Here is a 12070-nt window from a genome sequence, read left to right as displayed (position 1 = left end):
CACTCCTCCTCAATCTATTGTACATGGAACAACAACGTGTTCTATGTATTTATGATTCATATTACATTTTGTCAATAACAACTTCTACACATAATGGCAACATGCTTGAGTGAAAAAATATTTAAACATTTCTTCAGTCTTAATGGTGGTTACAGGGGTGATGCTGTTTCCCATCAGATTTCATAATATGCAAATATGTAAAAGTTATCAATTAGGAAGATGGTGCTGTTCAGAATGACAAGTTTATGACTGTTGAGGTCACAGGAGGATGGTGGTACCTTAATTTGGGAGGACAGGCTCATGGTAACGGCTAGAGCGGTATAGTTGGAATGGTATCAAATACATCAAACACGTGGTTTCCTTGTGTTTGATGCCATTCCATTCGCTCCGTTCCAGCCATTATTATGAGGTGTCCTCCCCTCAGCAGCCTCCACTGGTTGATGTTCACAGGACTCTCCTAATGCTATATTGAACGAGCACCATGGATGAAGAGAGGAAAACAGACAGCTTCTCTTGACCACACCTTCACCAAGTCATCCAATGTTTGCTTCATGAATAATTGTTGCATCTTCTAAAATAAATATAGAAACATTCTGAGACATATTTAACACAGATTCAACCACAAAGACCAGGGAGGTTTTCATTTCGAGAGTGTCTCCCATTCTTCTCTGCAGATCCTCTCAAGCTCTGTCAGGTTGGATGGGGACCATTGCTGCACAGCTATTTCCAGAGATGTTCAATTGGGTTCAAATCCAGGCTCTGGCTCAGCCAATCAAGGGACATTCAGAGACTTGTCCCGAACCCACTCCTGTGTTGTCTTGGCTATGTGCTTAGGGTCGTTGTCCTGTTGGAAGGTGAACATTTCATAGATGAGAAATGTTGCTGAATTTCTGACAAAATCCATCTCGCTCCATCTTCTCCCACTGCTATTCAACCAGATGCGTCACATGTATACATCCAGTGAAATATCTGTCTCATTGTTCTATGGTAAAGGATTTGCATTCATTTTTAAATTGAGTTGCATGCTTGAAAATCTTATTTAATTTATTCACATATCAAGTTAGATGTTTGCAAGTGTTGCATTTATTCACACATCACGTGTGTTGTTGCATTTATTCAAAAAATAAATTACATGTTAGAAAATATTTTGTGCGACTATAAAGCTGATTATACAGGTGCAACTCATATTTTACATGTACAAATCATACTTTACATGGTTGCACACTTATGTCTTTATTTTACCTCCATGAGTTCCATTGACTCCACCCACTAACAAGTAACAACTCTTCTAAAATTCCAGGAAATGTTCTACGGCTCGAGCTGACATCTGTCTGCCTGCTGCGGGAGGAAACAAGGCGGGGTCAGAAAGAGTGAAAAGGGACCAGAGAGAGAGAGAGAAGCTAACAGTTTCAAAACTCGACGGAATTAGAGTTTCAAACTTCAATAATTTGATCATCTGTCGTTTAGAGATTGGGTGGTTATAGCCGTGTTATAAGACTGGTCGCCTTTTATATCGTTTTTTTGTCTTGTTATTGTTTGCGTTCTTGTTTTTCCTGGATTCATTGCGTGGTGAGTCAAACTATTTTTATACTTCCGGCACACCATACACTCACGGTGATCGTTTTAAAGAAAAAAGCATATGAATTGAATATGAGCTGAAGTTGATAGTCATTGGGTTACACCTGAATAGGCCTATTGTACACGTTACCTTGTGAGGCGGTTGTCTAAACCACCATTGAGTGAGGGGAGTTGGCCATTCTACCTTTTGCCTGCGACTTAACTTAAACACGTGTGTGTGTTTGTGTTTGCGTGTGTTGGCTATGGCCAAACATGGATACTTTGGTTGGGCTGTACGGACACGGGCCTTAGATCAGTGGGCTAAAGCGGTTTTGAATCGTGCAGACTACTTGGGTTAGAAACCTACCCAACCAGTTAATGTTACACAACCACATTCTCACTTCAAACTCTCCCATGACTTACGGCTGAAGAAGTTACACAGTGTTTAGTCATAAGCCTGTGTGTCCCTACACACCCAACACACACGCAGGGATTGTTTTATGGGCGGCAAGCAGCTGAAGCATTTTTTCCAGCTGATATTTTTCACTGTTGCTTAGTACTGGAGATGTGACGTAATGGCATGTTGTAAAGGTGGAGGCCTACACCCAAACTATCCCTGTTTGTGGAAGTTGAGGCGTAATCCCTAACTGGGAACTCCCATAATGATCACTCCAAGTTAAATTGTATATATAAACTCTACTCTCTAAACTCTCTGTCTTTAAGCTCGTGTTCAGTGTATGTGATAATGTGTGGTGTATGTAATAGTATAATAGTGGTTATTAGAAATTGAAATATCTGTCAGGAGCATGGTTGTGATGTGTGGTTGTGCTGCAGTGTGTGTGTGAACCACAGATATACAGTACCAGTCCAAAGTTTGTAAACACCTACTCCTTCAAGGGTTTTTCTTTATTTTGACTATTTTCTACATTGTAGAATAATAGTGAAGACATAAACTATGAAATAACACATTTGGCATCATGTATTAACTAAAAATGTGTTAAACAAATCAAAATATATATATATATATATATATATATATATTTTGTTTGTTGAATTTTACCCCCTTTTTCTCCCCAATTTCGTGGTATCCAATTGTTAGTAGTTACTATCTTGTCTCATCGCTACAACTCCCGTACGGGCTCGAGAGAGACGAAGGTCGAATGCCATGCGTCCTCCGAAACACAACCCAACCAAGCCGCACTGCTTAACACAACGCGCATCCAACCCGGAAGCCAGCCGCACCAATGTGTCGGAGGAAACACCGTGCACCTGGCGACCTTGGTTAGCGCGCACTGCGCCCGGCCCGCCACAGGAGTGCGATGAGACAAGGATATCCCTACCGGCCAAACCCGGACGATGCTAGGCCAATTGTGCGTCGCCCCACGGACCTCCCGGTCGCCGCCAACTGCGACAGAGCCTGGGCACGAACCCAGAATCTCCGGTGGCACAGCTAGCGCTGCGATGCAGTGCCCTAGACCACTGCGCCACCCGGGAGGCCATCAAAATATATTTTATATTCTTCAAAGTAGCCACCCTTTGCCTTGATGAAAGCTTTGCACACTCTTGGCATTCTCTCAACCAGCTTCACCTGGAATGCTTTTCCAACAGTCTTGAAGGAGTTCCCACATATCCTGAGCACTTGTTGGCTGCTTTTCCTTCACTCTGCGATCCAACTCATCCCAAACCATCTCAATTGGGTTGAGGTCGGGGGATTATGGAGGCCAGGTCATCTGATGCAGCACTSCATCACTCTCCTTCTTGGTCAAATAGCCCTTACACAGCCTGGAGGTGTGTTTTGGATCATTGTCCTGTTGAAAAACAAATGAGAGTCCCACTAAGCGCAAACCAGATTGGATGGCGTATCGCTGCAGAATGCTGTTGTAGCCATGCTGGTTAAGTTTGCCTTAAATTTTAAATAAATCACTGACAGTGTCATCAGAAAAGCACCATCACACCTCCATGCTTCACGGTGGGAACCACACATGCAGATATCATCCGTACACCTACTCTGCGTCTCACAAAGACACACGATTGGACCCAAAAATCTAAAATTTGGACTCATCAGACCAAGGGACAGATTTCCACCGGTCTAATGTCCATTGCTCGTGTTTCTTGGCCCAAGCAAGTCTCTTATTATTCGTGTCCTTTAGTAGTGGTTTCTTTGCAGCAATTTGACCATGAAGGCRTGATCCACACAGTCTCCTCAGAACAGTCGATGTTGAGATGTGTCTGTTACTTGAACTCTGTGAAGCATTTATTTGTGCTGCAATTTCTGAGGCTGGTAACTCTAATGAACGTATCCTCTGCAACAGAGGTAACCCTGGGTCTTCCTTTCCTGTGGCGGTCCTCATGAGAGACAGTTTCATCATAACGCTTGATGGTTTTTGCGAAATGCACTTGAAGAAACTTTTAATGTTCTTGAAATTTTCCAGACTGACTGACCTTCATGTCTTAAAGTAATGATGGACTGTCGTTTCTCTTTGCTTATTTGAGCTGTTCTTGTCATAATATGGCCTTGGTCTTTTACCAAAATAGGGCTATCTTCTGTATACCACCCATACCTTGTCACAACACAGCTGATTGGCTCAAACGCATTAAGAAGGAAATAAATTACCTTTTAACAAGGCACACCTGTTAATTGAAATGCATTCCAGATGACTACCTCATGAAGCTGGTTGAGAGAATTCCAAMAGTGTGCAAAGCTTTCATCAAGGCAAAGGGTGGCTACTTTGAAGAATCTCAAATATAAAATATATTTTGATTTGTTTAACACTTTTTTGGTTACTACATGATTCCATGTGTTATTTCATAGTTTTGATGTCTTCAATATTATTCTACAATGTAGAAAATAGTAATAATGAAGAAAAACCCTTGAATGAGTAGGTGTGTAGAAATGTTTGACTTGTACTGTAAGCAGAAACATATGGAAACACTCCACTTCAACTTAATCTGCCTCTAGAGATACAACTAATATAAACCCCTAAGAGCCCTTGACTACAAGATCAATTTCAGTGTGTGTGAGTGTGCGTATAATCAGTGAGAGTAAAGGCTAAATATTTCAGAATTTACAATGAGATGTTTTTAAACTCCTTGTATACTTAATATTCCTTGTTTTAGAGAGGGAAAGTAGCCTAACTCATAAAGGCTTTGGCTTTAGCTGGCGCTTAGCCAAACTCGGCTAACAAAATAGTGTACCCTTAATAGATCTTCGCTTGAAAAACGAGAAAAAGCGGCTATAGTACTGTTTGTCCATCTTGAGACGCTGTGGCCAGTAATACTTCCTCAAATTTTTCTGAATTAATTTATCATAACTCAATAAATCTGTCATTCATTTTGATATTTTTGCAGAGGAGATCTTAGTCGTGCAATTTTACGTCTGAGATGTTTAGTGCAGTATTTCTCAAGTTAAAACATTTGCATGAAAATGAGTCATCTATCATTGAATGACAACAAACACTTAATTGAAGAATCCCTACTGTTGACYAATGACTGACGAAGGGGTGGCTGACCACGAGGATTTTTGTGTGTGTGCACGAACAGACCAAAAACACTTGCCAAAGATCAAAACTAATATATTCACATACTGTTCTGAACTGTTTCGGGTGGGAAGCATGTTGACGCCTTAAGACTTCTGTCTTAGTTCTGGGTAGAATGGGCCATAACTACTTATCGCTCTCCCTCCTCCCCTCTCTCTCTCTCTTTTCTCATCCTCTCTCTCTTTTCTCATCCTCTCTCTCTCAGACAGTATGTCTCGGTCTGACTTCCCCCTGGGTTACGATGACTCTCATTCCCCCCTCTATGGCCCCCAAGGTGGTAACTACCCCCCTCCCCCTGCCTATGGCTTCCCTGCCAATGGAGGTCCCCCATCAGGCCAGCCCTCGTCCTTCTACCCCTCTGGTCCCCATGGACCTCCATATCCTGGCCAGCCTGCCGGATACCCTGCTGGGCCCTACCCAGGCCAGCCTCACCCCGGGGGTCCAGGGTACAACAACCAGCCTATGATGCCACCCATGCCACCTATAATCCCCCCTACGATGCCTAGCAGTGCACTGAGCGGTAAGCCTGAACCCTCCTCTCTCACCTGTCTGGGGCTTACTCTGAGTGTTCTGTTACTACTGAATAAGCTCCTTCACACAGTTAAAATAAATACTTGATACTATAGGTTCTACTTTAGTAGTTGATTACCAGGCATGTGTTCTGATGTGAACTGACATATGACTCTAATGATGTCTCTGCTGATGTCACAGGCGATGGAGAGGGGTTTGCGGCAGGCAGCTTTGATAGTCTGAAAGTGCGACATTCCTTCATACGAAAGGTGAGAACACAGCACGCACACACACACACACAGTTAACACACAAACACACAAGAAGTGTATAATATACTCTCTCTCCATTTTTCTCTTAGGTGTATATGATCCTGGCATCTCAGCTACTCGTCACTGTCGCAATCGTGGCCGTCTTCACATTTGTGTGAGTGTGTGTGTGTTACTATGACTGTGTATTAGTGGTTTTGTGTTCCTGCACAAATGTGTGTTTGTATAACTGAGTTTCTCTTCTTTGCAGTGACTCTGTCAAGAAGTTTGTGATCGCAAACCCAGCTGTCTACTGGGCATCATTGTAAGTACTATTCCTTACTACTGACCTATGGGTTTACAGTACTGTTGGATTGACAGCTATACTGGCCTATGTTTTGCATGTCCTGTTTGATTGACAGCTGTGTTGACCTATGTCTTTGCAGCGCTGTGTATTTCGTCACTCACATTGTGCTGGTCTGCTGTAAAGGACCCAGGTGAGTCTCTTTCTTAAAGAATTCCTTTAGAAAATGATGACAATATAGTTGACAACAATGTTTTATTGTATTGAAGTGCTGTCCTAATGTGGCCACTCCCCTGTCTTTAGGAGGAAATTCCCATGGAATGTCATCCTGCTGGCCATCTTTGTAAGTAACTATTACTAGTCTGTACAGATCTGTTGAAAAAATGTCTAGTTGGAGCTCGTCAGAGCAGTCGGCTGTGAATGCCCTCACTTGCTACTACTTAATGCTGATTGTTAAGGTTCTGACTCACTACAGGCTGTCCAGCAAGAACAAGGCAGATGTGTCCATACGCAGAGTTGTATTTATCTTTGTCACCAACACACATAGTATGAACACACAAACTTTTCAGTGATTTACCTGAAAGGTAAGAACAATTATAAACTGGCTTGTTCGAGCTCTGAATGCTGAAAGCCATATACCACGGGTATGACAGAACATTTATTTTTACTCTTCTAATTATATTGGTAACCAGTTTATAATAGCAATAAGGCACCTCGGGTGTTAGTGGTATATGGCCAATATACCACGGCTAAGAGCTGTATCCAGGCACTCCTCGTTGCGTCGTGCATAAGAACAGCCGTTAGCTGTGGTATATTGGCCATATACCACACCCCCTCGTGCCTTATTGCTTAAATATAAAATGTTGTAAGCTATGCAATAGGAATATCTACACAGGAAAGAATGGCATAGCATCTATACAGGGATATTCACATAACAGCACATATTAACAACAGTGTATGTTTAAACATCTTGCAGGAGAGAGAGAGAATTAATTACATAGACAGGCAAGATTTATGGCCCTCTCTGGACTAGTGGAGATCTTATCTGATCTGTGTCCGGTACCAAATCTTACTGCTCGTACGGGAGCGCTGACGATAATCTCTGAAACTTCTAGAATCTCTCACCATGGCTTAACAGTAGCGCGAACTATGAAAGCGCAGCGGTAAAGTGTGCATACAGACTATAGGAATTAACCATCTTGAAACAATAACGTCTACTGCGCAACACTCATGCATTAAACCCAGTACAGACACTTATAAATGACATGCACATGGAGTATCTGAAATAAACTGTACATAAGCTGCAGCAGTACTATACAGCTACATATGTAACAAGGTAATTAGGCCTAAATGTAATTGCTTGCAGTCAATCATCATAATGTATCATTAACCCTCCTGACAATAAACCCCACAACTCACTTCTTGGATGCACGCACAATCTTCCTAAACACAACTTGCTTCTTCATCTTACAACTGAAAACACTGACCTGGAGTGGGAGGGGTCAGAGTCGAAATGTCCATTCGGGCACACTGATTGGTGGAAACCAGGGGGCTGTGATAGACAGCTGAGAAGGGGAGAAATCACTCTAACAGGACTGTGGGGAAAGTCAGTGCACAGGCGTGATCTTTTTTTACCCCTGCACTGGGCCACGTTAGTCTGTCATACTGCTCTATGAGGAACTTTATTGGTTGGTGCTGGCCTGCAGTGGTCTATATTGATCGGTATATTCTGTGTTCTACAGACACTGGCCATGTCCTACATGACGGGCACCATATCCAGGTGAGAGAGAGAGACACACACACACACACAAACACACACACACACCTGAGCGTGGTAGTAATGTCTGTCTGTCTGTGTGTCTCTGCTCTGTAGTTACTATGATACTAAGGCAGTGTTTCTGGCTCTGGGCATCACCGTCATTGTGTGTATCATCACCACTGTCTTCTGCTTCCAGACCAAGGTAAGAGACACCTGACGTGTGTGTGTGTGTGTGTGTGTGTGTGTGTGTGTGTGTGTGTGTGTGTGTGTGTGTGTGTGTGTGTGTGTGTGTGTGTGTGGTGTGTGTGAGCAAGTGTTTGAAACTTCATAATGTATCTCTTCAGGTGGACCTCACTTCATGCACAGGCCTATTCTGTGTCCTGGGGATCGTTGTCATGGTGGCAGGCATCATCACAGCCATTGTGCTCTCCTTCAAATATGTGAGTTGGCATATTACGCACGCGCGCACACATACACAAACACTCACACGCTAGTGGTGCGCGGGGTCAGCTGTTTGTTCACCCGCACCCGCCCGCAATTGCTAATAACCCACCCACAACCTCCAGACTATATGTGATGAAGTTAAAATCTGGGGCCCACACCGCAAATACTTTTTCTTTATTTAACCAGGCAAGTCAGTTAAGAACAAATTCTTATTTACAATGATGGCCTAGGAACAGTGGGGTAACTGCCTTGTTCAGGGGCAGAACGACAGATTTTTACCTTGTCAGCTCGGGGATTCTATCCACCAACCTTTCGGTTGCTGGCCCAACACTCTAACCATTAGGCTACCTGCTGCCCCAAAATATAGAAAATGCGCTATAGGCTAGAGTCAAAGACGGCAGAACGATTTTTTGACAGGGGTAAAAGCAATTTTTTTTGCCTGATTTTAGATATGTTTCTGCGTATAATTTAAAACACTTTGGAAGGCTCTTTGTTAGTCAACTTGTCTATAATTTGATTCATGCAGCTTCTCTTTTGTCATTATATGTTGCCCTAGAAGACTAAGTAAACCCTTGCTCAACAGAATAATGTCATAATTCGATCGAATGAATGCTTCAATGTAGTTAACAGAGAACTTTACCTGTCATCTTCTTTCACGGAGCACAGATGTTTAGGAACCGGGAAAAAATGCTATAACAAAATGATTTTCTGTGCAAAATTTCAGGAAATAAGGAAGTAAGAAGTAAGGAAATAGAAAGCTGTGAAAACGAACCAACATGTTTCTTAAGTTTTCAGTTTGGCTTGGATGCAAATTTTGTGTGTTTGAAATAGTATCAGCTTTTATGATGCTGATAAAGACAGCAACTCTACAGATGGTATCTAACTAAGCATTCACATTCTCTCAAGATGCTGAAAGAAATAAATCATATTTCTCCTCCTGTTCCCAAGTCAAAATGTTGCCTACAGTTTTTTTGTTTTTTTACCAGGAAAAGCCCATTGAGACCCAGAGTCTCTTTTTCAATGGAGAATTGGCCAGTTTGGTGTGTAATTTTACTGTGAGAGGTTATAGACCTACAGTCATTGTCCTAATTTCAGTTTCCATTTAACCCATCTGAACAGTAGGCTACAGTTCCGTTGACGTGCCGTAGGCCTGTTTGAAGTCCCCAATTTGTGTAGCGCCTCAGAATCATCACGCATAACATAGAAAAGTAATTTTTGGGAAATATTTGGTGAAGTGGCAAAATAACTTCAAATCTTTCCCAAATATGACTTTTCTGGCTCTCCCTTTTCTTTATTTTCTACTGTCCTTTCGCAGCTTTTCTCTTATTGAATTAAACTCGCATTGTACTTTTTGCCTCCGTGGATTGACATGAACTTTTTCTGCCCGTTCCCAAAAGCATTTGGTCATTAGCGCGTAGGCACATACATTTGAACCCTAAAGTTTAGGCTTATGCACTAATGCCAGATAGCCCAAAATAATGAAAGAAAAACCTTAATGTAGACAATAGATATAAATTGCACAAGAATAAAACATTCATGGATTTTTTTAAAGGTATTTTGTCTTTATTCAACCCGCTCGCCACCCCCCTTGCCCTTCATCCACACAATATTGAATTACCCTAAACCCGTCCGCCCCTCGGATATAACCCACGCATCACTAACACACACACACCTTTTAGCCATACCTAGTCATGTTTGTTTTCCATGTCTATTGTATTACAGTAATGGTTCAGTGTTTTCTAATGGTGTCGTCTCCTCCTGGCCAGATTCCTTGGCTTCACATGGTGTATGCGGCCGTTGGCGCAATAGTCTACACACTGGTGAGTACAATACACAAGTAGATGTAGTACAGACAGAACCACTTTCACTGTATACATTTGTTTCTTCCTACAACATATATGTATAATATATTGTGCTTTGTAGTGATGATATTCTGACACATTTTGTAGTTGTGTTGCTAGTGTTATCTATGTTTTCTTGTCTGCATTGACTTATTGCTGGTACATTACTAATATATTGCTCATATATTTTCTGACATTTTGCTGGTGTATTTCTGTGTGTAGTTTCTGGCGTACCACACACAGCTGTTGATCGGCAAGGGGAAGAACTCTATCAGTCCAGAGGAGTATGTGTTCGCAGCGCTCTCCATCTACGTCGACATCGTCCAGATCTTCCTGTGCCTGCTGCAGCTTATTGGTGCAGCCAACAGATGAATCCCCGGAAACAACGTTCCTTCCCATCCCCTCCCCCCCTGAGACAGGCAGACTCAGCTCACCAGAGTGCAACTGTACTCACTATAGAATTAGAATGAGTAGAATGGAAATACTGGTGTACCTACCACAGAACGTTGTTTTGAATGGGAACGTTCTTTCTACTAATCCTAATTCTATGGATTTGACTTCGCTAACACACATATTTAGCCATTTTCATGAAGTCTACTCTTCTGCTAAAATGCATCTGCTTGAAAAGACATATGTAGTAATATATCAGTATAGACACCAGTGGTGTAAAGTAACTAAGTAAAAAATACTTTGAAGTACTACCTAAGTAGTTTTTGGGGTATCTGTACTTTACTTTTTCTATTTTTGACAACATTCACTTTTACTCCACTACACTCTTAAAGAAAATATATAAGTTTTACTCCCGTACATTTTCCCTGAAACCTAAGAGTACTTGTTACATTTCGAATGCTTAGCAGGACAGGAAAATTTTCCAATTCACACACTTATAAAGAGAACACGTGGTCATCCCTACTGCCTCTGATATGGCGGACTCACTAAACACAAATGCTTCGTTTGTAAATTATGTTGGAGTGTGCCCATAGCTATCCGTAAAAAAAAATAAAACAAGAAAATAGTGCTTTTGCTTAATATAAGGAATTTTAAATGACTCATAGCATTTACTATACCTTTATTTTAACTAGGCAAGTCAATTAAGAACAAATTATTATTTACAATGACAGCCTCCCTGGCCAACTGTGCACCACCCTATGGGACTCCCAATCACGGTTGGATGTGATACAGCCTGGATTTGAACCAGGGACTGTAGTGACATCTCTTACATTGAGATGCGGTGCCTTAGACCGCTGCACCACTCGGGAGCCCCTTTGGATAGTTAAGTATATTTTAAACCAAACACTTTTACACTTTTAATCAAGTAGTATTTTACTGGGTGACTTTCACTTGAGTCATTTGCTATTAAGGTACAGGATCTTGACTTTTACCAAAGTATGACAACTGGGTACTTTTTCCACCACTGATAGACACACTGAATACAAAGCTGTAACTTTAATCTAACTATCTTTATATGAAGATTTTTTTTATTTGATATTTTTTGTTTATAAAGTAAAAATGTGTGTTATGAGCTGGGAGCAGCAAGATACTTTCTGAACTAGTCCAATAGGTTTGTGCCTGCTGAAGGCAACCCTGAGGTGTATTCACTAGGAGCCAAACGGAGGCAAACAAAAGCAACAGGAACCAAACGTGGAGGGATATTCCTGAAATTGTTCACTAGAAACTCTCGTTTTGTTGCAATGCGAAACGTTTAACTACGGTTTGCACTAATAAATACACCCCCCAATATCAGTATTCCTCTGAGACACAGAGAAGAAGGAAATGTTTTCTTTTACTCTGTATGTCTGATGCGTTTCTATGATCGTAACATTTGTAATTGGGTAATCATGAGCGAAAGCTCAGTGGTGATTGGCTTGATTTT

The 12070-nt window shown here is 41.7% G+C and overlaps 1 protein-coding gene across 1 annotated transcript; it reads left to right on the top strand.

Moving 5' to 3' along the window:
• The first annotated feature begins 1384 nt into the window (after positions 1-1384).
• Positions 1385-10843, top strand: LOC111957148 (protein lifeguard 3). The gene is made up of 12 exons (XM_023977886.2): positions 1385-1569; positions 5299-5613; positions 5805-5872; positions 5963-6027; positions 6121-6174; positions 6296-6346; positions 6457-6496; positions 7896-7933; positions 8027-8114; positions 8257-8352; positions 10123-10176; positions 10420-10843. The coding sequence occupies exons 2-12, from the start codon at positions 5304-5306 to the stop codon at positions 10567-10569; spliced, it is 1014 nt and encodes a 337-aa protein (XP_023833654.1). The 5' UTR covers positions 1385-1569; positions 5299-5303; the 3' UTR covers positions 10570-10843.
• Positions 10844-12070: the final 1227 nt, after the last annotated feature.

Source organism: Salvelinus sp. IW2-2015, linkage group LG32, assembly GCF_002910315.2.
Source record: "Salvelinus sp. IW2-2015 linkage group LG32, ASM291031v2, whole genome shotgun sequence".
NCBI lineage: Eukaryota > Metazoa > Chordata > Actinopteri > Salmoniformes > Salmonidae > Salvelinus > Salvelinus sp. IW2-2015.
Note: the sequence above shows the minus strand (reverse complement) of the source record. Positions and strands in the feature narration are given on the sequence as shown.